The sequence below is a fragment of the Ictalurus furcatus genome, chromosome 15 (genome assembly GCF_023375685.1).
Source record: "Ictalurus furcatus strain D&B chromosome 15, Billie_1.0, whole genome shotgun sequence".
In the NCBI taxonomy this organism is placed as follows: domain Eukaryota; kingdom Metazoa; phylum Chordata; class Actinopteri; order Siluriformes; family Ictaluridae; genus Ictalurus; species Ictalurus furcatus.
In genome coordinates this window covers 3,489,903-3,517,850 of record NC_071269.1, presented here as the reverse complement: position 1 = coordinate 3,517,850, position 27,948 = coordinate 3,489,903, and the positions used below count along the sequence as shown (strand labels likewise).

The following is a 27,948-nucleotide window of genomic DNA, read 5'->3' as shown; positions in this document are numbered from 1 at the left end:
ATTGAGCAGTGGCTTTCTCCTTGAACCCACACCATAGTTGTTCAGAGTTCTCCTGATGGTGGACTCATGAACATTAGCCAATGTGAGAGACGCCTTTATTCGCTTAGAAGTTCCTTTGTGACCTCACAGACTATTACACGTCTTGCTCTTGGAGTGATCTTTGTTGGTCGGCCACTCATGGTTGGCCACTTCTTAAATTTCCTCCATTTGTACACAATCTGTCTGAATGTTTTAGTTTTAGATGTTTTAGTAGCCTACTCCATCCTGATGAGCCTCAGAAATCTCCTTTATTCGTGCCATGATACACTTCCACAAACGTGTGTTGTGAAGATCAGACTCTGATAGAACCGTGTTCTTTAATTAAAACATGCCACTCACTCACACCTGATCGTCATCCCACTGACTGGAAACACCTGACTCTAATTTCACCTTCAAATTAACTCCTAATCCTAGAGGTTCATGTACGTTTCAATCAGTTAGGACTTCCTACGTTGTGTTTTGATAAGCAGATCAGTGCTGTTGTCAAAAGCAGCTTTTTTTCAGCTGAGATCTATAGCCAAAATCAAGAAAATGCTCTCTAAGAAGGAACTGGAAATGGTTATTCATGCATTTATAAAAGTAAGGTTAGACTACTGTAATTCCCTCTATTTTGGATTGCCTAAAACTGCTCTAGATCGCTTGCAAATGGTACAAAATACTGCGGTTAGATTACTGACTGTCACCATAAAACGTGAGCATATTACTCCTGTCCTCGCCTCTTTGCACTGGTTACCAGTCAATTTCTCCATTGATTTAAAAATTTTGATATTAATTATTAAAACTTTGCATGCACTCGCTCCTCAGTACGATCTCCTTACCCCGCATACTGCCTCAAGACCTGTTCGATCATCCAGTCAACTATTCCTGTCAGTCCCTCGTTCACATTTTAAACCCAAAGGTGACCGGGCTTTCTCCGTAGCTGCTCCCAGGCTCTGGAATAGTCTCCCTTTGCATATTAGATCTTAGATGTTCAAATCTTCTCCGAAGACCCACTTCTATTCGTTATCTTTTAATTTGGTCTGAGGGTGTAGAATTTTCATTTGTCCATTGGTATTTGGTACTATTAAATGTTTGTTTATAAATCTGTTTTATACGACTTGTACAGCACTTTGGTTTAAACGTCTGTTGTTTGTCAATGCGCTTTATAAATAAATCAGCGAAACGAAACTTTTGCTACTCACAGATATGTAATACTGGATAATTGTCCTTAATAAATAAATGACCATGTAAAATATTTGGTCTTATTTGTTTAATTGGGTTCTCTTGGTCTACTTTTAGGACTTGTGTGAAAATCTGATGATATTTATATCATATTTATGCAGATATATAGAAAATTCTAAAGGGTTCACAAACTTTCAAGCACCAGTGTAGATTTATAGTGATTTTTTTAAAAAATATTTATTTATTTATTTATAATAATAATAATAATAATAACTCAAGGCACATCTCATCTTATATTTTTTTTAAAAGGACAGACAAAACTGTATTTGTACATTGTAAATAATATAATAATTTAACACCTGCACTCCTGCTGCATTAAATTATTTGTTTAAATTATTCATACCATTCCACCTCTAATTTTCTTATACATGTCGAAAAGAGAACTCTGCTATTTACACACAGAATGAATCAAATAAAATACCAATCAAGTGTATGCTTATACAGACATCAGCTTGAAGTTTGTCTTTCCAGCTCGTACCACCGTCTGGTTTTGCCCTACAAGCTAGTAGTCACTGAGACAGTCCACACTGCTACAACCCTGTCGCATATATATATATATACACAGAAAGGTTATAGTTAAAAATTAAATAAGAGCTGAAGTTACAGTGCAAATGACAGACAAAACAGTAGCATACATGTTCCAATGCATACAATGCAGCAGTCCTTTGGCTGATCCTGATTGTCTAACAGAAGAGGATCTATCAGTAGTAAAGCTAAAATCACTCATTAATTTAACTTTTTTTTTTTTTTTTTAACAAAGCAGTACCATATAGATATAAAAAGAACGAGACAGAAAAACGGGTATTTGAAACAACTGCAATAAAAAAAACCCCTAACTTCTACGTTGTCTGTGGTTATTTTTTAATAAGGTGTAGCCACAAATGTATGTATTTTGAGGCTACAAGTTAAGAATCTCAAGATTGATTTCAACTCCACAAAGTACTTAACTTGTGGTAACTACTGAAACAACTCAGATGATGCAAATGTGAGAATTTCCTCCCTTTTCACTTTTGAAGGAAACCGACAATGTTACATGTCATTGAGAGCAGTTTGAAATATGTCCGTTTGAAGCCTGTAGTTCAGTACTATTTATAGTAGAAAATGTCCAACTTCCACCATGTGAAGTATATTTCAGAGGCTGACCATCTGTAATATGTCTTAGATGCATTAAGGATATTCTCTACCCACTATGGTACATAGTTTTTGACATTATCTGTTGCAATATTTTGTGGGATTTCACCTGAGCCCAAAAAAAAACACTATGTAGTAAAGTTCAAGTTATTGACCAAAATGCCAATTTAATTAACATTTAAAGCCACTGAGCTTCATTCATTACGGTATCTCCTTCTCTTGTTTGTCTTCTTGTATATCAGTCATTTTTTCTTCGAATGGGAACCTGATGTAGGAGGGTAGTTCCTCCATCACTACACCCACTGACCACGGTGATGCACTTCCTGTTTCATTTACACCCATGTTTCTGGCTGACTCCTCGGTCCTTTGGGTTTCCCAAAACGGGTTCCAAAACCTGCGGAAATAGTGAGAAGGTTGCCAGACTTTTTAATATACATGTATTCATACATGTATTTACATGTATTCATTTGTCAGATGCTTTAATTCATAAACATAGTGAGGAATATATCCGAGGACCCAAGAGTAACCAAGTTATGATCAACTGACCAGAAACAGAAGCAAGTTGTTGGAACAACAAGAGATGTCAGGAACACGTAGACAAAGGTTTATCATTACTATTTGGCTTTTCAATGCAATTCAGTTCAATTTTATTTGTACAGCACTTACATTTAGAGTCCTAAAGAGGAAACCAGAGGCAACGGTGGTGAGCAAAACAGTCCTGAGCTGACATGAGGAGGAAACCTTGAAAGGAACCTGACTCAAAAAGGAATCTCAACACCAGATAGAGGGATTATAAATCATTACTTCGCCTCAATTGGACACCTGTCTCAGATTCCACTAGAGCAGTATCAGGAACATCCCACTAGGTGGAGATCTTGAGCCAGACCCAGGACCCACTGGAGAGATTATATCTCTCATTTAGTTTGAGAACATCTAGGAAGCCCCAGAAGGAGCTGGATATAGTAGTTATGGATAGAGACGTCTGGGCTGACCCTCTCACCATGATTCCATCCAGGAAGCAGTAGGAAAATGAAGAGCTTGGGCAGCTTTGGGCCCAAAATTTTAATTTTGCACTTGTGTTGGTTGTCTCTGGGCCATTTTTGGATCAGATTCCCAAATGCCATAAAAAACAGAACACCTTTGGCCCATAAATACTTTTCAATCCCAATGCTGGCCCTCAACTCAACCATATCTGGGCTGGACATTTGGTCCAGAGAGCAAAGTCCTGAACTCTCTGCTCAATTATATGCTTGGAATGTATCTTTGCAAGTCACTGTGAATCAAACCATCTGCCAAAAATACCAAGAATGCAAGTTCTCGAATATGTTACAGGTCAACCTCCAAACTTCTGGCTTATTAATGCTAAAGATCATTACATCACAAACATACCAGTAATGTAATAAGTACATTTTGTCAGTAGATTGATTTTGGCAGTACACACGTGAGGAAAAAGTTCTTACTAAATATGAATCCTGCAGCAGCACCTTGGTTTGGAGGAACAGAACCAGACACAGGAGCTTCTTTCACTGCAAACAAGATTTATTCATTAATATAGAAAACCTTATAGAATGCTAGACCCATAGATAAAACATCAAAGTCTACCATTTTAATAGTAGTATAGAAAGTTAATGATTTTATTCTCATAATACTCACTTTTCTGTTTTCCTTTCCATAACTTCAAACTCTGTAAGGAACAGAAAAGGTCATGATGTTTTATTGTTCATAATCGCCATGCATGTTTTTGCAAATGTACAGCTTTTCATACGCTAATGACTACACTTCTTGAACACACAACAAACAGGAGAACCTTGGTTCTGCACTTTTTGGGTATTGATGTCTTCTCAGGCTGCTCCACTACAGGAGGTCTCCTGTCCACTGGTGTCTGGTCCTCCGCTCTAGATAATACTTCAGGAAAAAACAAGAAAACAATAAAAGTATGGAGCTTCTAGAAGAGCCAGGGAGAAAATAAGACGGATTTTAGATTGAGAATTGAGGCTCGTATCAGTTACCAGACTCTGCCGTAGCCCCAACATCAGGATTAGGCTGAGGAACCACAGATAAACACTCTGCAGTAGGGAACACAACACATACTTTATACACTCAGACACTAATAAAGATAAATAAATAATGAATGTATAATCACCTTTTCTAATGTTAAGATAAGGTTAAATCTTAGGAAGCCTCAACCACCCCAACCGTATGATTGAGTTCACCCTCAACAGTTCCTTCTCTCAGACTGGAATCTGGCTCAGCTGTAAGTCATGTCGGATTTAATGGTGATGTATCAACATTTGTGGAAGGAGTCTCCAGTGTCAGTGCTTTGGAACAGTCAGAGATAAAGCTGTTCCGTTCTTTCTTTTGACACAAGAAATTCTTCAATTCTCCATTCCATCACAGGGCACAATCTCACACACACTCACACACCCATTCATACACTATAGACACTTTGGACATGCCAGTCTTTGGACTGGGGGAGGAAACTGGAGTACCCATGGGAAACCCTGCAACATGCAAACTCCGCACACACAGGGCCACGGTGGGAATAGAACCCCCGACCCTGGAGGTGTGAGGCAAACATGCTAACCACTAAGCCACCTAAACCACCCGTGCGCCCTTCTAAATGTAACTATAAATGAATAAAACGGTATGATGTGTCATTCTTTAATAAATACATTACGGTAATCATATGCAAATTTCTGGGCTATAAGAGAAATAAAACACTGTTATATGAATGGTAACAGTAACTCCACACTGATTATTTTCCCAACAGCACACTCTGTCGTGTTTTCTTCCTGACTATTCTGATTGTGAATACTGAGTCATATGCTGAATATGAAACCACTCTCTGAAACCAAGTTGTGCAAATCAAGATATGACTCCGTATCATGTATCTAAGACTGAATCTTTCGTTTTGATTAGTTTTTGGCATTTGTCCAAGAGTTAATATTTACAGATAATAATATTTTCTGTGCAACTTAATTAAAGCTATTTAAATACATTAATTCAGTTGCTTCAGTCACGGGGGCATGTGCCGTTTGGTGCCGTTCAGCTCATTTCACATTAACGGAAATTGTGACTCAATGGAAAAGCCTACCTTGTTTTGTACTTCTCACTTTAACGCTCTGTCGGAAAACAGAAGCACACACATATACACGCTCAGAAAACATGAAGCAACAGACACACGTGAATCATTCAGGACATTTAGAACAAACTTGTTTTCTTCAAACTGCAATCATGGCTGCGGAGTTGGACATTCCATGAGCCAGTAGTGCCAGTGGTTATAGCTTAGTGCTTAGTTTCCACAAAAAAGAAGCGTGCAGGGTTTATAGTTAAGATTTTAAATGAGAGGGAGTAATCGAAATAAGGCTCGATTGATGATGCTACATTGCTTTTTGGATCAAAATGATACATAATATATTAGATCATTTTAATTCTTGTTACCATCATGAGCAACATTTAGGAAGTAACTAGTGGTAAAGTTGCAGAGTGTGGAATGTTTCCTTAGCTGTAGCATCTCTATGTCTGCTATTTTATTTTCTACACAGAATTGGATGTAATGGTAAAATCCCTAAAAGACATATTAATCACCTTGCTTCTGGCCATCAGCTCTTGGAATGTACTGGGCTGGGAGTTTCCTGCCCACTCAGACGAGGTACCCAATCTCTGTCGTTGCTGGACTGTTTCAGACTGACAGGGGGCGCTGTTGCTTTGAGCTGCAATAAAGGGAAGATTCATTATTATCCTGCGGAAGTAGTTCAATCCACAATTCGATCAGAGTTACAGCCCAGAAATGCCTGCTTCTGCTTAGGTGTTTCTCTAATCTTTTTGGGTACAGGAAATTATGTGGCCATACTACACTATTTTTGTGTTTTTTTTACGTTAGCATGAGTGATTCCATCAATGGTGTTCCATTACAAATGTGTAAATAAGTAAAGTGTCCATTTAAAGTTATCGATAGATGACTTAAAACATTAATAATAAATCTGTACACAGCATTTTCCATGAGTCATCCATTAAACGTTATAAAAATTGCATTTTCGTTCCATGACATTTACGCAACCTTGTCACCCAAATAAATTCAACCCTAGGAAATATTTGGTCACATGTTCAACAGGAAGTTGTATCATTTGAAATTCTTGACTATCATGAAAAGAAGAAAAAACCTTCTCGTACATTTTTGTCCCTTTATTTTCATCATATTAATGAGGTCACTTCGAAACGACAGCCCTGTTAATAATTTTTTTTTTTTTTTTTTAAATTCTTAATAAAAATGTAAGTAAATCAATAAAATGTTAACATGTTGTGTTTATTTGCTAATTCTAATCTAAAGACTCAATCCTGTCAAAAATGAAACATTGTTGTCTGACATTAATCCTTTTTTTTTAATGGTTCGATGCATGTTTTCTTAGCTTCAGTGTGGATTAAATTATTAAAGTTCCAAGACCTACATGCCACCCCAGAGGTGAAATGGCTCATATGACCTCATCATACCTTCTTCTGTGACTACGATGTAAGATTCTGGGGTTCTTCTGGGGAGTGGAGGAGTATCAGGAGCCAGCATCTCTGAAGCTGAAAATGCAAAGAAGGACAAGAAGAAACACAGGTGCTGCATGTGTGAAATATCTTTCATTAAATAATGAAATGTGGATTGATTGTAGTTGAGGCAGATAAAAAAACAAACAAAAAAACAAAAAAAACACACACTGTACCATCTATCCGAAAAGGATCAGGTGTATGTTCAAGGAGAGGAGGAGTGAGAATCTTTGGAGGTTCTGGAGTCAAAAATGGGAGATAAAATCAGTTATTAAGAATCATTTCCATTTTATTTGTATAGTGTTCTTATCAGTAGATATAAAGACACTTCTGGATGTATATTTAGATGTCTAGGGACCCCAAAGGGAACCCACCATTTTCTTTATTGACTACGCTACATTCCTGGGCTTGCAAACTTTAAAAAAGCTTTAAAAAAAAGTTAAAGATTGAAGAAAGAAAACTTATACAGAAAACAATATACCCTTGTGAGGTAACCCTGTTTACTTCAAAAGTTTATTCCCAGAAATTAGGCATAAAAAAAGGAAAGTTTATTTTACCTTCTGAAGGTATGTGAAATGGAGTAAAGGACTGGATGTTAACTGGAACTGGAGGGAAAGGAGATCACAGCTTTATTTGGGATTCTTTATGAGTTCTTGTTGCAAAATAATGCAGACTCTTGTATGTGTTTTGTAATAAGATTTGCCTTTAATAGACTCACCATTAAGTGACAGTCTAGCTTTTACACTCTGTAGAGGAGAATGTATATAGATGTGAGTCTACTCTGTGAGACATACATTTACATCGACATCTAAGCATTTATCTGGAACTGACACTGATACAAAGATCACAAGACTACCAACTGACTGACCATAAACAAGAGAAAAAGTCGTTTAAGTCTACAGAGAGAGCGACGAAAGTAGTCAGGCATACTAAAAAAAAAACACTAGTTATCACTTGGATTAATACAATCTTACATGCTAAAGAAGACTAACGTGCCCAGAATTAGAACTACGCGTAATCGAAAGCCGAACAACATGGTCTTAATGAGAATTAGCACCACACGTAGACATACACACTGCTGACAAATTGGTAAGGTGCTGGGTAACCACAAGTCACCAGAATAGCTTCAGTGCACTAGAGCATTGAACACCTTTCTTCTAAAAGATATTCATTCAACTGGTGTTTTGATGATAGTGGTGGTGGAGAGTGCTGTCTAACACGTCAATCTATAATCAGAAGAACGTTGTATTGATTTGCAGAGACGCTTCCTTCTTCGGGGGCCAATGAACCCAAACCATGTTGAATAAATGCCACCCACAGCATAACAGTGCCACTGGGTTTTCCTATAATTTGTCAACCGCATGTATACACACATACACTCTCAAAGCAGGACTGTATAGTACATGAATAGAACCAGCAAACATTTCCTTACATCTCAATTTCAAATAGCTTGTTATTAGTCTACATTATGTAAATCCCACTGACCTTGCTCCTGGAACAGGACCTCTTAAAATCTGGCACATCTACGTTTGAATTCCCAGACCATTCAGAGGATTTCCCGACCCTGAGCACGGTTTCCTGGGGCTTTTCTTGTACCGCGTTCTGTAATAAATCTGTTAGGAGACAAACAGTCCATCAGGTGCATTCAGCATATATATTTCACCATTCCTTTGGTTTCCATTTCCAATCTGAATGCATGGGCATGATCAGATCTACATTTACCAGCCACTTTATGCTCATGTAGTTATCCAATCAGCCAATTACGATGCAGCACAATGCATAAAAAACTCGCAGCTACAGGTCAAAAGCTGCAAACATCAAACGAATGAAATATCAGAATGGGGGAAAAAAGTGATCTCAGTGACTTTGACAGTGGTATGGTTGTTGGTGCTAGACAAGGCTGGTTTGATTATTTTAGAAACTGCTGATCTCCTGGAATTTTCATGCACAGCAATCTCTAGAATTTACACAAAATAGTGTGATAAGAAATCCAGTCAGTGTCAGTTCTTTGAGTGGCAAAGATCAGAGGCCACGCTGACAGGAATGCTACTGAAACTCAAATAACCACTCTTTATAACCATGGTGAGCTGAAAAGCAGCTCAACATTTCAATCCTACAGTAGGCAGATGGGCTACAAAAGCAGAAGACCACAATCAGGTTACACTACCGTCAGCCAAGACCAGGAATCTGAACTACAGTCTGCACAGGTTCACCGAAACTGGACAGTTTTTACTGATGATTTTATACATTGCACTGCTGCCTGATTGGCTGCTTATATAATTGCATGACTGACCAGGTGTACAGTTGTTCCTGATAAGGTGGACATGAGTGAATGCATTCAGATCTATGATGGGGGGGAGAAGCATAGACAGTTTTCTTTGTGGGACATTCAATACATGACATGAGCTGCTTTTCTACCTTCATCATTAGCCATTTCAAAAGACTCTGGAGTTCTTTCTGGCAAAGGCGGTGTAGGAGAAGGAGGGCTTCCTCCTGTTAAGAAATAGTACTCTTACTAATTTAACCAGATTCAAAAGGTAAAGTCTTAAACTGGTCACAGTAATAGCAGTTTCATAAGTAATTTCAGATTCTTACCTCCACTGATTGAAAAATTATCGGGTGGGATGACCAATGTCAAGCTCTGGTCAACACTCATATAGCCCATATTGCTTGTGTCAGCCGCATCACCTGTCTCATCCTTATCGCCCATATCTGTGGCTAAAAGACACACTGCAGGTTTTACATAAGCAGTCACATTTGTCCCACTACTAATGGTCCATGGAAAACTACATCGAGATTAATAAGTCTAGGGAACCAGAGACAGGAACAAATACCACAGAGAGTTTCTGTATGCTATGAGAATGGAAAAATCACATAAATGTAAAGGAAAAATTCACCCCAAAGAACATGCATATTAATCTTTATAATTATAGCGATCTTTGATAGCATTCAAGATTTTTTTTTTTGTAATAAAACTCAAATGTTTAGTTTAAATTTTTTCATCACGTCTATTTTCCCTTTAGTTTAGTTTTCTGCATTACCCTCAATGCCTTTTGTGTCTCCTAGTAGTGACGGCAGTGAAATTAGCCCTTGCTTCATCTCTTAAAGAGAGCGATGCAGCGGCGATTTAGTGTTTTAGTCATTCCACTTCTCTCAACTATTTACCTGTACACACTGCTCAAGCAGATCAGGTCCCAGCACCAACCAACAAATTAGCACATCATAAATACTTCAATATAAACACATTTAAAGTGTTTCAGGGTGGAGTTGCCCTTCAAATCTAGTGTACATGAAGTGAAATTTAACCAACTAACTGACGGGAACTTAAAAAAAACGGCTTTGAGGAGAATTACGTGCATGCAGTTTATTAGGAGGTTAAAACTAAACAAAATATTACCTTAAACACTGAAATTCATTTTTAATGGAGACATAAATATGTACTGTACCATTCAACACAGACGAATCAGTTGTGCACTGAAGAGTAGGAATGAGATTTTGTGGAGGTTCTGGCGTCACAAATGAAAAAATTATAAAATAAGATTAGATTTAGATTAGATTCAGATACATTTTTTTAAAATGGTAACCATTGTAAATTTGGCTGGTAAAAGCTTGGGGTTGCAAACTGACTTATATTTACAAGGCAGGTAATAAGCAAGTTAGTTATAATTCTTTAAAACATGAATTGCTAATGAGGGTTGTAAGTCTTGAATTTAATGTGGCCATGTCACTCGGAGAGGATGAATCACTGATTCATAGGTAAATGTTTTAGAGGTGTTTCCTCTAAAATTGAGTTTTAAGTTTTAGAACAGTGTCTTTTTTTTTTAACAAGACTTTAATCTTGGTAGAATTGATTTCTTGCATATAGAACAATATTGCTGGTCGTATTGAGACAAAAATTAAAGAGAAAACACAACACTGCAGCTAACCTTCGCCAGCCAAAATGTAGGATTCTGGGGTTCTCTCAGGTAGAGGAGGAGGACTGTCGTCATCAGACACAGGTGTAGTCACAACTGGCCACAAACACACAAATACAAGGCTAGTAATATTAGATTATTAGATTTCTAGGCACTTTTTTCCACTTTATAAGCCTGCCTCTGCTAAACTTTTCTAAACTTTTGAGATCTTTACACACGTGATGTAATAAAACAAGCATAAAATGAAAGATCGTTGATGTAAATTATAGTTTGATCATTGAAAAATCCTTGGTAGCCATGGAAACACATGACACATTTGCATTCTCACCTGTACTTTTGGCCTGCATTGGCAGTTCAATACTCAGAGTTTTAAGAACCAAAGTGGGGCCGGTGAAACAAGAGTTCTCCGTGCAGAGGGGTACTGCTTCTGTACACGCTGTAGACTCAGGGGACAGAGGAGCATCTGGGCCAAAATATGGATCCTCCACTGTAAGACAAACAGAGGGAGCCTGCAGAAGCGCACTCTCATTGCTAATTTCTGCCTGATGCGTCTGATGTGGGCTGGACTCCTGTACTGGTGTTGGTCTGAAGAGATTATTGGATTTCAGAGTGTCAGTATGTTGGGTTTGGTTTGTTATAGCAGTTTCAGGTATTTGGGGTTTATGGCAGCCAGGATCTGCTTTCAGAGGTCGAGGAGGTTTAGGTATCTGGGACTTTAGGCATCCAAGTTCTGTTTGCTGAATTGGTGAAGGATCAAGTATCCAAGACTTTTGGTATCCAATATCTGTTTGCTGCAGAAGAGGAGGTTCAAGTATCTGGGATTTCTGGTGTACAAGATCCATTTCCTGAAGTGGAGGAGGTTCGAGTGGCTGGGACTTTCGGCATCCAAGATCTGTTTTCTGAGGTCGAGGAGGTTTAGGTATCTGGGCCTTTCGGTGGCCAAGATCTGTTGGTTGCACTTGAGGAGGTTCAAGTATCTGGGACTTTCGGCATCCAAGATCTGTTGGCTGCAACAGAGGAGGTTCGAGTATCTGGGACATTTGGTATCCAAGATCTGTTGGCTGCAGCGGAGTAGGTTCGAGTATCTCTGACTTTCGGTATCCAAGCACTGTTGACTGCAGTGGTGGAGGTTCAAATAGCTGGGACTTTCGGCATCCAAGATCTGTTGGCTGCAGCAGAGGAGGTTCGAGTATCTGGGACATTTGGTATCCAAGATCTGTTGGCTGCAGTAGAGTAGGTTCGAGTATCTCTGACTTTCGGTATCCAAGCACTGTTGACTGCAGTGGTGGAGGTTCAAATAGCTGGGACTTTCGGCATCCAAGATCTGTTGGCTGCAGCAGAGGAGGTTCGAGTATCTGGGACATTTGGTATCCAAGATCTGTTGGCTGCAGCAGAGTAGGTTCGAGTATCTCTGACTTTCGGTATCCAAGCACTGTTGACTGCAGTGGTGGAGGTTCAAATAGCTGGGACTTTTGGTATCCAAGATCTGTTGACTGCAGTGGTGGACATTCGAGTATCTGGGACTTTTGATATCCAAGATCTGTTTGCCACAGAAGAGGAGGTTCAAGTATCTGGGATTTCTGGTGTCCAAGATCTGTTTCCTGAAATGTGAAAGGTTTGAGTGTTTGGGGATTTCCAACATTTGTTTTCTGAACTGGAGGAGGTTTAGGTATCTGGAATTTTTGATATCCAAGATCTGTCACCTGCAGTTGACTTGGTGTGGCAGTAGGTCTTGGGGAAATTTTAGACTTGGCCCAGTTCTTCATGCCATTGAGCACATTTGTGGGTGTGCGTTTAGGGCCCAGTGGACTGGGAGGTCGCAAATGAGGTGCCAGTGGCTGTGAGACTGCACTTGGTGCAACATGGTTGGAAAATTCTGTAGGACCTTCCTTTTCAGGACACCTGTGAAGACAACAGAATAATTAATCAAGTTGCAATGTTCTAAATGCATTTCTATAGCTTGGATCTCAACAAGATCGAGTTCACAATACCTGTGGTCATAGCATGGATGCAGTCTATTCTCTTCTACAGGTTCTGGCTCATCCTCGAACTCACTGAAGTCTGAAACTTCACTGTCGCTGTCTACAGGGATGGGTGGAGGGGCAGCTAGAACCTGATTTATGTTTAAGGACAAATGCTCATCATTAGGCAACAATATGACTTTTGAAGTATTTGAATTGCTCGAGTTTCTGAAAATTTAGGAAAATTAATTCAAAACATTGTGATTTCATGTCATGTGTAAGTATTCCAAAGACAGCAAAAATATGTCAAAGAAACAGTACTACTAAGACACAACTATGGGCTATAACCGAAACCAAAATAAATAGTATATTATAATGCTATCATGCCATAGATTACTAGTTGCCACAGTTGGCCATTTTTACTCACTCCTTTTTAGAACCATAGTACAGTAAATAGCCAAAAAGTTTATATACACCTGAACATCACACCCATATGTAAGCCTTCCCCAAACAGTTGCCACAAAGTTGGACACAAACAATTTTGTACAAGATGTCTTTGTATGTTTTAGCATTAAAATTTTCCTTCATTGGAACTATGGGACCCAGACATGACAGTGCCCCTGTGCACAAAGTGAGGTCCATGAAAACATGGTTTGCCAAGTTTGGAGTGGAAGATCTCGAGTGGCCTGCACAGAACCCTGACCTCAACCCCACTGAACACCTTTAGTATGAACTGGAATGCCGACTGTACCCCAGGCCGCATCGCCCAAAATCAGTGCGTGACCTCACTAATGCTCTTGTGACTGAATGAGCACAAATTCCCACAGCGACATTCCAAAATCTAGTGGAAAACTTTCTCAGAAGATTGGAGGTTATTAAAACAGTAAAGGGGGACTAAACCTGGAATGGGATGTTCAACAAGCACATATGGGTGTGATGGTCAGGTGTCCACATACTTTTGGCCATACATTGTATGTGGTACAGTACACTATTTTGGCTTTGGGGCAGTGGTAGCTCAATGGCTAAGGCACTGGTTACTGATCAAGAGGGTGAGGTGCAAACCCCAGCATCACCAAGCTGCCACTATTGGGCCCTTGATCAAGGCCCTTAACCCTATCTGCTCCAGGGGCGCTGTGTCATGGTGGACCCTGCGCTCTGACCCTAACTTCCTAACAAGATGTGATATGCAAGTTAAAGTATTTCATTGTGCTGTGTCGTATATGTGACAAATAATTTTTTTTTAAAGTATGTAGAACTTTTCGAACATACTACAACTTCAAAATTTAAAAAAAAATCCAGAATTATATTTGTCTTTTTGCCAAAATCCTATAAGAGGTATAAAACACAGATTAATGTTAAATCGGTATTAGGAACTAAATACTGTATGGGTTATCATTTAATCGGTTTAAGTTCTTCATTCACCCCAAACAACGCAGTGAATTTGTGATCTCACCTCCTTTTTCTTTGAGTTTGACTGCATCATCTGCAGATGCTTCTCAAACAGGAATTGAATTGTTCTGTACACCAGTTCATACTGCTCCTATAGAGAAAACAAAACAAGGGAAACAACTGAAGAACCAGGTTCGTTTCTTCATTTGTCAGGGTTGTGGTGGATGTGGAATTATTCCGGGGCCACAGGGACAATTTGCATGGACACAGCAAGAGCACACAAAATTCTGCACAGACAGTAACCCAAGTTCAGGATTAAACTGGGGACCCTGGAACTGTGAGACAGCAATGCTACTATCATGTGACCATCTACCAGTTGTTGTTTTTGTTTTTTTTGAGACAGGAAGAAAAAAATGTAGCTTTACCTTAGTCTGAACTATGGAAGGCCTCTGTGTTCTCATTTCCTGAACCAGGTTATAGATGCTGAAGTTCTCTGGTATCATCTAAAATTGGTGGAAACTGACATGTAAATATCTAGAAGACTATTATAGATAGTTTAGGTCAATAGGTACAACATAAACGTTTGTACCTCTGCACCTTTGTACATTAATAACAAAAAATAAAGTATTTTGAAATAGTGTGCGCTTACTTGTTTTTTCAGTAGGTTCCAAGTGTAGTCAATGACACACAGCGCCCCTGTCCTTCCACAGCCCGCACTGCAAATCCCCACAAACACCAAATTAGATTGAACAAATTAGAAGACCACCATTAAAATGCCCACTATATGGCCTAAAGTATGTGGACACCTGATCATCACACCCATATGTGCTTTTTGAATATTCCATTCCAGATTTAGTCCTCCTTTGCTGTTATAACAGCCTCCACTATCATGGAAAGGTTTTCCATTAGATTCCATTAGCTTTGCCCGTTCAGCCACAAGAGCATTAATGAGGTCAGGCACTGCTGTCAGGTGAAGAGGCCTGGGGCACAGTTGGCATTCCAGTTCATCCCAAACGTGTTGTGTAGGCTGGAGGAGTTCTTCCACTCCAACCTTGGCAAACCATATATGTTTATTGACCTCACTTTGTGTACATTGTCATGCTGGAACATGTTTTGGCCCCTTAGGTACAGTAAAGGGATACTGTAATGCTACAGCACACAAAGACAAAAAAAATCATGTGCTTCTACAGTTTGGGGAAGGCCCACATATGGGTGTGATGTTTATGTGTCTACAAACCTTTGCACAGAGTGGACGACGGGGAACAGACGTGACAATCTTTTTCATTCGTCCCATTGTCAAAACGGAAACAAGCACTTACACAGGCTGAACAAATGAGAGCAGACAAAGCTTTAAAAAGTTTAAACAAACAGGGTTATAAATGAGAAACTGATGACCACAACCAGGGCATTCAAATCTTTTGGTTAATAATAATAATAATAATAATAATAATAATAATAATAATAATACTAAACTTTATTTTATAGAGCGCCTTTAAAAGCAGCTTTAATAAGCACAAAAGCACAAAATAAGCAGTACACAGAAAAAAAGAATGATAGATAAATAAAAAATAATAAAAATAACAACAACAACAACAATAATAATAATAATAATAATAATAATAGACATCAACAAGCAAATGCGAGTTTAAAAAAAAAAGTATGTCTTGAGTTGAGCCTTAAATATGTCAAAGGTCTGAGCTTCTCTAAGCTCGAGAGGAAGAGCGTTCTATAGGGTAGGAACATAGACAGAAAAAGCCCTGTTGCCCATAGATCTTAAGCGGGTTTGTGGAACAGTTAACAAATTACACTGTGAGGAGCGCAGTCTGCGATAAGGGATTAATAAAGCAGATAAATAATGAGGAGCCAAGCCATGTAATGCTTTGGATGTCAGGATCATAATTTTTTAAAACATCAACACGGAACCTGACCGGGAGCCAGTGCAAGGACTCCAGAACAGGAGTAATATGATTGCATGTCCTGGTCCCAGTTAGGATCCTGGCAACAAGAGTTTTCTACATATTGGTTGGCGTATGGATTTTTTAAATAAGTGAAATTATTGTGTACAAAAAATTGACCTATAATGGTAATTATACTGAGGCATCTTCTGTTTTCTCTCTTTAAAGAAAAAAGCAACAAACTTCATAAAAAAAAACCCTTTTAATCATGTTTAATCACGTAAGCCCTACATAACTTCTCCAGTGTCGCTTCGTGAAATATCCATCATTCATCCACAAAGCCATGTAGTTATTTTTAAAATCAAGTGTCAGTGATACTCTCACGGATTTTCATGCTAACCAGAAACTAAGGCTGGAAATTACGCAAACTATGTGTGAAACGGCTTATTTGACTTTGACGTTTTTCAGTTCACTTCAGCTTTATCAGTTTTATGACAGCAGATGTCAACATGTCTGGCTTTATATTATAGAAACCACCTAAACATTACAAGACAAAAAATAGTGCACTATTCTGCTGATTGTCACATGAGTTTCGAAGCATTGCAACCCGCTTATGTTTCTCCTGCAACCACTGAGAACTCTGACTTTTCTGACAGTCCTTTGTGTTTAATTGGCCAACCACCTGCACGCATTTCCTGTGTGACTAGTGCACATAAACCATAAAAGGGCAGACTCAGGGTCTGCTTATTGTCTAACCTCAAAGAGGATGTTTCTTGTTTTTTTATTCCACTTTTTACCGACATTTAGCTATGGTTCACCTGCAGTGGATGCAGATGGGCACATCGTCCTGCTCTTGGAACACACGCATGTCCTGCAGCATCTCCAGAATGGGGGGGATGGAGTCTGGTACGCCATGATCAGGCCAGTTCATATAGTGCAGCTGCTTCAGTGTGCGAGACGACTGAGGGAGAAACAGGGTTGCAAAGGTTTATGCTCTTCATGCTCCACAGATTTTCTCTCTCTCTTTCTCGTTTTTTTTTCTTTTTTGTTGGTATGATGCATCTTAGTTTACTACTCACATTATTAAAAGTCACCTTCAGGATCCTTATCAAATAGTCTCCCTTGTTCTCTTCTGATTCCTGCACAAGATTGAGCAGAACATTTTAGCACTTCGTAAAGTTTTGACCTCTCAGCACTCTTTTATGCATGGTACAATTAAGCCTACAGCTGCACTTCCTAGTATAAAAAATGTAGGAGTTCCCTGTTCTTTATCTTTTAGCAGAAGCTTAGGTTCATTAGCTACTCATTATAGGTGCAAAGTAGTAACCATGACAGGATTTACTGCTCTGTGGCTGACACACAATGGACACATGAAGCTGTTCCTCTGCAGTGATGTTAGGACATTTAGTTGAAGTTTCATTTTAGGAAGTGACCTCAAAATCATTACAACCAGGCTTTCATCTCTGGGTTTTTTGAGGAACTTAAAAATGGACATGTTAGTCATCTCGTGTATGTAAAGGATGGGAGTTTTACTACATTTCATAACACCAGGACAGGAAATGTGGTGAGTGAGGCAGGAAGTGTCACTTACACAGTATATCTTAAACGGTTCGCACACAAACACATCCACCATAGTTTCAGGCCAGTATCGCTCACACTTTTTCTAAAAGACAAGACTCATATTCAGACTTCATAGGTGTTAAACTTTCATGTGAAACCAGAGTATTTACAAGTGTGTTAGATTAAAACAACAGCAACAAAAAACAAGTTTATTGTAATTTAATAAATATGAAGGTGAATTCTAGCATAGTATGTTACAGCGAAGCTTACCCTTCCCATTTCAAATTCCCTGCAAGCCATCACGATGACCTGGGGGGTGGGGGGTGGGGGGAATAAAATAGTATCATTTATTCCTGCAAACAACTATGTGACATAAAGGGGTCCCATGTAAACGTGAATAAATAATAGTTAGGTGCATCACCTGCACGTTGTATTCCCAAAGCATCCTCCAGAAGTCCAGAACTGTGTGTGGCAGTGGGCCTTGAGTGGCAATATACTCCGTTGGCCCCCAAACTCCCTATAATAAATTCGAAAAAGATAACAGGTTGCATATTGAGTCTTACACTGCATTACGTGCCATCTGTTCGTTTTTTCTTCATAATGTAAAGCACGGAATCAAAACCAACCTTTCTACACCGTTAGCTCATGTGCCTGGCCGTATTGTGAACGACTGGTCAGTATCAGATCAATTTGATGTGTCCAGCACTTAACAAGCCATTGTCACGAATCAACATTACAGAAATCTTATATATGTTGATCTAGTATCAATCACTTTTTGAATGTAATTTCCTATCAAAGAACTGGCTTTTGTCCACGACTAAACTGTTTACCTCAGAGATGTGCCACATTCAGGAAGCAAAATCTGCTCTGTTTGCATTTCCACGCTGTCTTTTATCTAATTTGACATTAGTTATTTTGTTGTTGGTGCATCTTATTGTTTTGTCTTAAAAGAAAAAAAAAAAAAAAAAGAGCACCTGAATGGCAAGAGCAGCAGAGCTCACATACCCGGATGAAATTGGCATTGATGTAGTCCGTGTCATTTTTGGAGGTGATCAGTGAAAGCTTCACTCTGCTGTGATCAACTGTGGAGAAACACAATCACTGAGCACTCTTCAGCATGGTCAGGAGAGTAGTAGATTGTGGCAATGTATTCACACACAGCGACAGTGACTCAGGCTGAGCGTCTACGTCAGTAATAGTAGCAAAAGAGAATGATGCACTCACATGGAACAATGTCCTTATATCTGTTCTTCTTAACATTCTCCTGCCTGTCAGCAGCCTTGGTGGAGTAGGTCTTGTCTGTACGGTACTTAGTGGACTGCCTCTTCAGTTTCTGATTGAGGAACAACAATAACAACACACATTTAGTTTAGCCATGTTTTACTTAACTTAGTTATGTTTTATGTAGCTTAATTATGTTTTACTGGCTCTAGTGACATTTTATTTAGCCTAGTTATAATATGTTTTAGTTAGCCTAGTTAGATTAACGTAGCTACACCCTTAACTGCTTCCCCTTCCCCCGCCAAAACTCTATGCTTGAATTCTATGCTGCTGCTACTGTAACTTGCTTTGGAGAAGAAGAAAAAAAGGGGTCTATCAAATGCACAGTGTACATGTACTTAATGAGAATCCAACAAGAAAATCACTAATCTGTGACGTGGTAAGTGGAAGTTTTCTGAAACACTAAAAATTAAAGCTGAACTAATGTTGTTTTCATAGTATTTTCTCCCCTCTTTTTAATATCTGTTTTGCAATCTGCACCACCAGTGTGTCACGGTTGAGGTTTGAAAGTCATGTACGTGAAACTGTATGTGCTTTGCATGCCTAAGAGCAAATGTTTCCCCTAAGTTTGTTTGTCCCACAAGAGAAAGACCATCGTAATTAGATAACTTTCCAACCACAGCTCACTGTGAAAACAGTGTACTCCTCAAGTGTGTCTTTACCAGCAGTACAAAGTTCACTGTCTGGCTAAGGTCCCGCCATTAAATATTTACAAATCTACTGCATTTTAAAGTTCTTCTGGTTCAAAAAATGTGGTTCTTACTTATAGGCTCAGAGCTGCCTTTAAACAGCTGCATTTCCTTTTCTACTGAAATATTTAAAAGGTTATACATGTAGATCTGCATGATGTCATTGCAGAACAACTTGCTGCTTCATTAAAACAGGATTAGTGAGATTTCTATGAGACAGATCCAGTTTGGCAGAATCATTACCTCATGGTTATGGGAAGTAAATTCCTTTGTGCATCATGACAGCGCATTTCAATCAGAAGGCAGTGTTCTAGGTAGACAGCATTTTTGGGCAGCATTTGCACATTCCTGAGAAACGTACTGTCCCTGCTGTCCCAATCAGAAGGCAGCTGCCCACTCAGATGCTTCATTTTGGCCAGAATTGAAGCGAACAAGATCAAGAACAAGTATCATTCTCGGGCAAAAGGCACTCCCATAATTCTGTTTGCTGAAGGACACATGTAATGCTGTACTAGTGGTCCTACAATGTGTTCAGGATGGTCTAATACATCATATAACTGTAGCAATAATACACAATGCTGGAGGTGGCACCTTGGGAATGAAAGCGAAATAAATGATTACTACTTTTAACCTGCTTGTAAAATTCAATCCAGACAGAGGACAGAGGCCAAAGGACATCCTCTTAGCCCACGCTAGATGGATCTACTCATTTTTGATTGGCCTTCAGGTTGGACTCGAAAGGCCTGCATTCACCTTTAACGTTCATTTATTTCACAGATGTATTTACCCAAAGTGACTTACAAATAAACCCAAGAACAATCCAAGCTAGAAAAGCACTAGCACAGAATCATAACCACTGTGTCACCACTGCCAACGAAGCAGTTTTAATTGAACAGGAAATGATTTGTGATTTTAGTGGCAAAGTAGCAGAAGCATGGCAGACGTCGAGTGCACTCTGAGATGTCGCTACTTATCCAACATCATGTATGAGCAGAATGTCTATTAACATGAACAGTACTTTGCAAAAGTCTTAAACACCCTAAATCATTGTCCTAGAGGTTTAGGTTATTTCTTCTTCATTAATGTGTCAGTATAAAGGAGTCTCATTCATTTGAAATACAGTAGCATACTGTATGGAGTACTTGACTTACATTGACTTAAACTTTTCAGATTAAGATATCATCGAGGCTGTCTAGATGCAGAACACAAGTTCTCCAAGCTATCTCCAACTGGTTCTCTTACCAGTTGATTTAGATTTTATGATTTATATTTAGATTTTATTAAGCGGCACAACTGTACCTAAGACAACTGATGTAATTCACCATAATCAGCATAGAAGTGATAGCCAACATTATATTTACGGCTTAAAGTGGGGTCTGAGATCACATTGGAAATCTGGGATTTTTTTTCCTCATTGAAAAATGTAAAACATTTAAAGTAAATGTTTAAAGGTACAAAAGGTCAGATTTTAGTCAGGTGTTACACAAACTTGTCCATGCCAGCTCAAGTGTATACAGGTCCATATTTGGACATTGACAAAGATCTTTTAGCTGTCTACCACTGTATACTGGAGTTGACATTAAATAATGAAAAGTTCAGAATAGCTCAAGTTCAGAATTTCAGCTTTAATTTAAAGGTATTTAACTCCACAGTAATTGAACAAACAATCTAACATGATCAAAAATTACATTTTTATTTTTAATACTTCGCTGCAAATCCTTTCAGCCTGAAGTCTGGAACCATCCAAATATCACTGGATATCTTCCCTGGTGATGCTCTGCCAGGCCTTGCAGCTGTCTTCGCTTCCTGCTTGTACTTGGGGTGTTTTATCTTCAGTTTTGCTTTCAGAAAGTGGAATGCGTGCTCAATTGGATTCACTTCAGGTGATTGACTTGGCCATTGTAGAATTTTCCACGTCTTTGCCTAAAAAAAAAAGTCTTGGGTTGCTTTCAAACCATGCTTTGGTTCCATCTGCACTGTGAAGCTCTGTCCAATGGTTTTTGAAGCATTTGGCTGAATCTGAGCAGATAATACAGCCCCATACACTTCAGAATTCATACTGATGCTTTGTCAAGTCACATCAATAAATACAAGGGAACCAGTTCCATTAGCATCCATATGTTCCCACACCATAAAATGAAGTAGTATGCTTCGGATCATGAGCATGTCCTTACCTTCTCCATACTCTTCTCTTCCCATTAATCTGGTACAAGTTGATCTTTGTCTCATCTGTTGATCTGATTTTGTTCCAGAACCGTACAGGCTAATTGTAATGTTTTTTTGTTTGTTTTTTGGCATATTCTAATCCGGTCTCTCTGTTTTTGACTGGTTGAGTGGTGAAATCTTCTCTTGATTGTTGACTTTGACACAGATATGCCTATCTCCTGGAGGGTGTTCTTTACCTGGCCAACTGTTGTAAAAAGGTTTTTCTTTACCAGGGAAAGAGCTCTTCATCCACCACTGTTGGTTTCTGTGGTCTTCTGGGCCTTTTGGTATTCTTGAGCTCAGCAGTGTGTTCTTTCTTTATAAGAATGTACCAAATAATTGATTTGGTCACACCTAATGTTTTTGCTATCTCTCTGATCAATTTATTTAGCTTTTCGGCCTAATGATGGATTGCTTCAGCTCTTTGGATTTCATATTGAGAGTTAACAGCAACAAATTCCAAATACAAATGACGCAATTGAAATCAACGCCTGATCTTTTTGTCTGCTCACTTGTGTGAATATTGAGTGAATTACACACATCTGGCCATGGAACAGCTGAGCAGTCAATTGATCAATTACTTTTGAAATAAATATAGGGGGAGGGGGGATGTTTCATGTATAAAAAATTCTGTAATTTCTACATCATTAAGCTCATTTGGATGTATGCCCTCAAATTACAGCTGAAATTAGAGCTTTGAGATCATATTCTTTATTTCATTTCAACTCCAATATACTGTGGTGAACAGTTAAAATAACGTCAATATCCAAATATTTATGGACCTTGACTGTATTTACTGTATAAGATTCTACTTTTTACTTAAGTTGTTGCTGATAATATAATTTGTAATGAAAAACTGTATTAAATTAGAAAAGAATCTAAAAGCAGGACATTTTCGTATATCCTAGTGGACATACATGTTTAAGGGGCTGAGCATAATGACACATTATTGCACTTTTTTTTAGGTTTTGAAGAATCTCCATTTATTCTAACAAACTGATAATGGATAATCAGATAATATCTAAAACAGGCAACACTTATTTGTCCATTAAAATATCATTGTTAATAGTGTCAAATGCTGAATTGAAGTCCAGCAATAGAATAGAATAGAAATAGAAACATATCCGAGGCAAGCAGTAGGTTAATGACCACACTAGCCACCACTAATTCTGTCCTAGGATGCTTCCTGAAAAGCGACAGAAGTATATAATTGTGGTTATTTCTTCGTAGAAACATCAGAGCTGTTGGGCAAAATTCCCCCCTAAAATCTTAGGAGATTGGATGGTGTTGGTTATCAGATGGTAACTGAGAGATGAGTGGAGTTCAGATGCATTTTCTGAAGAGTGGTTTAACAGCAGCTGTCTTTAAAACAGTTTGATACTTAGAAGGAAGGCACAAGCTGAGAGACAAGAGACCAAAGACACTCTTTGTTGTCTGCTAGCATACTCATGTCTGCAGCTCATGAACCATCCTTTCAAGGGTCCAAAATTGTCTCTAAGAAAGTGAAATGGCAGGAATGTGTCAAGTGACTTGTTTCTGTTCAGTACAGTACATTGTAAGAACTGACTGTCCTTTTTGGTTTGTGATCATTTGTGCTATCTTGAGTACAAATGCATGTCTTCAAATCCATTATAAGCAACATAGAGCAACTGATGATTCAAAAAAAAGGGAGCTAAGAGTAACAAGGACTTAGAAAGGAGAATGCAGAAAGAGTGTCTAAGTCCATGTTAGCCTGTGCTTAATCTGATAGAAAATTATATCTGGAAATATTGTTAGGGATATACACATACAGTACAAATAACGAATAAAAAGAAAACAACAAAGTGTCTTAGTAAACACCACGAGCCACCGGAACAGACTTAATGTGCTTTGGGACTGATACTATAAATATCTGGAACTGTACTGAATATCTGAAGGACACCTTCTTCCAAAAGATAGTGTTTAGATAATGGTGGTAGAGTGTGTTTGGTTGAGCTGAGATCTGGTTATAGCATATAATTTACACAATTGTTTTCTCCTCACTAAACCATTTAGTAGCCCTGGGGGTGGTGGTCTTCCTGTAAGAGACCACACCCATCTGAATGGAGGTAAAGGTGGTCAATCAAAAGAATTTCTGAGGGAAATGCAACAAAATAAATGCCCCCAGTTTTTCGTTTTGTTCGTCTCCTGTCTGTATGTTTGGTCTTTTGTAATAAACTGCACAGTTTTTATTGGCACAAATTGTTATTGGTCAGTAGCATATCCTTTGTAGAACAGAAATGTGAAGAACGATGTGTGGATATCAGTGTGAGATAGAGAGGGCATGAAAGAAAATATGTTTATGTATTTACCCTATAAACGGATTCATGTAGTATAACATAAATGTACTATGTATAACCGTTATAAATAGTCATTCCCTCATGAGTCCCTCTTTCTAATTTAATACAGAAAAAAATCCCATCTCTAGCTTGAAGACTGTCGCATGGTAAAAAATTAAAGTAAAAAATTAAACAGTTATAAACTGCACTGACACTGGAGACTCCTTCCATAAATGTTTAATAAACATTTTCTTAAAGAAAGCCTTAGCAACAACCAATATTTTTCTTTGTTTAATAACATTAATTAAAAATATATATATATATCTATTTATTATTAGACTAGATCAGGTGAAGCGTGCGCATTGCAAATCCTTGTGTATATAGCTGTTACTATAGGATCATTCCATCTCATGTGGTCCAGTGCAAGTTGCTCAACTGTTTTTAATGTTACTCATTTTTTCGGAGTGATTACTTCTATGTATTGGCATTGCAAAATCACCATTTTTTTATTTAGTTTTTTAATTTTACTTGGTTTAGCTATGACGGCCATCTTTGTGTCATGGCACACAGCAAATAGTCATACAGCTGTTTACAGAAACCTCAATATCTCGGCTCAGGATGGTCCTAGCTCCTTGGAACAAAAACTTATCTCTAAAGCACATTACAAAGTACATGTATACTCAGCAAAAAAGGAAACGTCCTCTCACATTCAACTGCTTTTACTTCCAGCAAATTTCTGAAAATGTGTAAATATTTGTATTAATGTAAAAAGATTAAACAACTGAGACATGAAATGAACAAGTTTCACAAACATTTGATGATCAGAAATGGAATAATGAGTCCCTGAACGGGGTGGTGGGGGGGGGGGGGTCAATATTAAAATTAACTGTCAATATGTGGTGTGTCCTCCAGCTACTTTAAACACTACAGAGCATCTCATCATCATGGACTGCACCAGATGTGTCAGTTCTTGCTGTGAGATGTTACTCCACTCTTCCACCAAGGCGTTTGCAAGTTCTCGATCACGTCTGGAGGACACATGGTTACATGTAATTTTCCACAGCAAGGACGATCAGCTGTCCTTCCTGTCTCCCTGTAGCACTGTCTTAGGCGTCTTACTTTACAGACATTGCAGTTTATTGCTCTGGACACATCTGCAGGCCTATGGCATGTTCACGCAGGTGAGCAGGAACCCTAGGCATCTTTCAGTAGAAAGGTCCCTTTAGTGTTCTAAGTTATTGTAACTGTGAACTTAATTGCCTACCGCCTGTAAACTGTTCGTGTCTTAAGGACTGTTCCACAGATGCATGTGCCATAATGGTTTATGGTTCACTGAACAAGCATGAAAAACATTGTTTAAACCATTTAAAATACAGTCTACTGAAAAAGGGGCATTCCTTTTTTTTTTTTTGTGCTGAGTATACATATATAAACATTTTGCACATTCATGTTCCTTAGACTTAGAACTTACATCCATAAGTAGTGCTCAAGATTGCTCACAATTCCAGGATCAATTTATAATGGTAAGGGTTCAGGTCTCATTCTTAATTTTTTTAGCGGGTATCTAGATAAGTATAGTGTGCATGCAGAACATTTCAGGTTTGAGACTTCTCTTACGTTTTTATGGGGGCAAGCAAGGGCATTTAAAAAAAACCAAAAAACAATTCCCTCACTTTCGGGTTGAATATCTCTGGTAGGGGACCAGATATGAACTTGACATTTTCACAGAAATAAGTCCTCTATAGTAGCATTCTGCTGTAAAAAATTTACAGGTTGAGGTTGGAGAAACTCTGCAGGACAGTGGACCTCCAAGGCCACATTTGAAGAACCAGCCTGATCTATCATGTTGGTACAAGTGTACAGTTGAGTAGATTTTATCCAAATATGAAATTACAGTGTTCAGTTGGGTGTTTTACAAATACACAGTGTCATAAACAGAGCTGTGGTGTTGTTTCTCCTGTGGTAAAAGCAGTAAGTGACTTCTGAGCTGTAGCCTCTAATGCTTTCATCGCAGGAGAAACAACGCCATGGCTGAGATAGTGAGGTTTCCGTAAACAGTTGTATAACCAGCGTTTGTTGTATGTCATGACACAAAGATGGCCGTTGTAGTAAAACTGGTGAAATAATAATAAATAAATAACTGGTGGTTTTGTAATGCCAATACATAGAGGTAATCACTCAAAAAAAATTTTTTTAATTACAAACGGTAAAGCAACCAACTTTGCAATTATTGGACCACTTGATGACCCTATAGAAATGATAATGTATTCAAGCTGCTGTTAAAGAAAATGATTCAACACCTTCTGACCAATCAGATTTGAGAATTCTCATTGCTGTGGTATAAAAAAATCATGTTTATTTTATTTTATTATTTTTTTAAATCAGTGTGTGGATATTTTGATATTCAGAGAATAACCCAGAACAGACTCTATACTGGTTAACATATAGTAGAATTGAGTATAATGGTGGAAAGAGAAGACAAGCTTCTAAGTTCTCTTTTTGAGACAGTTCCCACTGCCAGAAGAGGAAGTCTATATTAAGAGTGTTTAGCCACACAGTTAGTCACCAGCTGGCTAGTTTAACTGAATATTTTTTCCCTTTTTGCCAGTTATATGAAGCTGACATAACATGATCACAACTGTCTGCTTGCTTACACACACACACACACACACGCACAAATGTCTAGTTGTAGGAAGTCAGTGCAACTGGACTTATCCCCACTTATCAGATCTGAACTTGTTAAGATTATATATATATATATATATATATATATATATATATATATATATATATATATATATATATATTAAAAATTGTGTTGCTATACAAACACAAACACTGTCTGAGAAGTTCAAGATTTTAAGACAAATCATTGACTCTATTTTATATAAGCAGGAAGCCCCACCTGCAAGACATTTTCATACCAAAAGCCACTTTACAATCAACCATACCAACAGGCATTAAAATGAACTCACCAAGAACTCAACCGCATAGGCACCATCTTCATGAGCCGATGTGGCCTCTTTGCTGGCAAACTGGGCCAGGAATCTCCTCAGGAGCTGAGCTTGGAGTTCCATGGTGCAGCGCGTCCCCAAGCAGTGCCCTCTGTCATGTTACATGGCTTTGAAGGCCCCGGTGGCTTGTACAATCTCTGTCTCTCTCTCTCTTTCTGTCTCTCTCTGTCTCTCTCTCTGTCTCTCAACTTTTCTCCTTCTTCACTGTATCCTTCTCTCACTCTCTCTTTTTTCTCTTCCAATCAGCCCGTCTGTCATTGTTGCCTTCAGCTGAAAAGTTGCCCAAGTTTTGAGGAACCCGAGTGCAGAAGCAAGAGATGGGCTGTCATCACGGAAGCATGTCAACAGGTTTCTGTGGTCAGAATAAAAATACCACCAATGTTCTCGTCTCTGCCTGTCTCTTGCTAACTTGTTCTATTCTCTCACTTTGCCTTTCTCACTAGTCTTTTTTTCTGCTCTCTCTCTCTCTCTCTCTCTCTCTCTCTCTCTCTCTCTCTCTCTCTCTCTCTCTCTCTCTCTCTCTCTCTCTCTCTCTCTCTCTCTCTCTCTCTCTCTCTCTCTCTCTCTCTCTCTCTCTCTCTCTCTCTCTCTCTAGTTCTCATTCTGTCAGAATGACACTCTGTGTTACTGGGTCCTAGAGCCGCCCCTGCACAGGAAGCATGCAGTGGGTGTGATTTTGTTTTTGTGTCTAAGACAGAGCATGTAATAGAGAGAAGGAATCTTACACTGCTATGGCACTCAGCAGGCAGCTGAAGTTGCACGGCCTGTTGGACGACACTCAGGGTGCTCTGGGTGACATTCAGGGTGTAACTAAAGTCA

The 27,948-nt window shown here is 38.7% G+C and overlaps 1 protein-coding gene across 1 annotated transcript; it reads right to left on the bottom strand.

Annotated features, from left to right (window-relative positions):
- Positions 1 to 1,418: 1,418 nt before the first annotated feature.
- ptpn22 (protein tyrosine phosphatase non-receptor type 22) lies at positions 1,419 to 27,728 on the bottom strand. The gene is made up of 29 exons (XM_053643573.1): positions 27,091 to 27,728; positions 18,868 to 18,976; positions 18,649 to 18,725; positions 18,065 to 18,160; positions 17,914 to 17,952; positions 17,675 to 17,746; positions 17,163 to 17,222; positions 16,902 to 17,044; positions 14,838 to 14,904; positions 14,614 to 14,691; positions 14,253 to 14,339; positions 12,830 to 12,951; positions 11,167 to 12,740; positions 10,851 to 10,934; positions 10,322 to 10,430; positions 9,520 to 9,719; positions 9,343 to 9,417; positions 8,410 to 8,537; positions 7,643 to 7,670; positions 7,482 to 7,529; positions 7,101 to 7,163; positions 6,883 to 6,960; positions 5,980 to 6,104; positions 5,486 to 5,513; positions 4,401 to 4,457; positions 4,199 to 4,296; positions 4,045 to 4,075; positions 3,852 to 3,917; positions 1,419 to 2,785 (listed from the first exon to the last, which is right to left on the bottom strand). The coding sequence occupies exons 1-29, from the start codon at positions 27,190 to 27,192 to the stop codon at positions 2,724 to 2,726; spliced, it is 3,906 nt and encodes a 1,301-aa protein (XP_053499548.1). The 5' UTR covers positions 27,193 to 27,728; the 3' UTR covers positions 1,419 to 2,723.
- Between the last annotated feature and the right edge of the window lie 220 nt (positions 27,729 to 27,948).

Excerpts from the sequence above, each read along its gene's own strand:
- ptpn22 (XM_053643573.1), bottom strand. The coding sequence starts at position 27,192 with ATGGAACTCCAAGCTCAGCTCCTGAGGAGATTCCTGGCCCAGTTTGCC. Across the intron at positions 7,671-8,409 it reads GGTCCTGTTCCAGGAGCAAG|AGTGTAAAAGCTAGACTGTC; the intron begins GTCAGTGGGATT and ends TCTCCTCTACAG. Across the intron at positions 7,164-7,481 it reads ATTTCACATACCTTCAGAAG|AACCTCCAAAGATTCTCACT; the intron begins GTAAAATAAACT and ends TTTTGACTCCAG.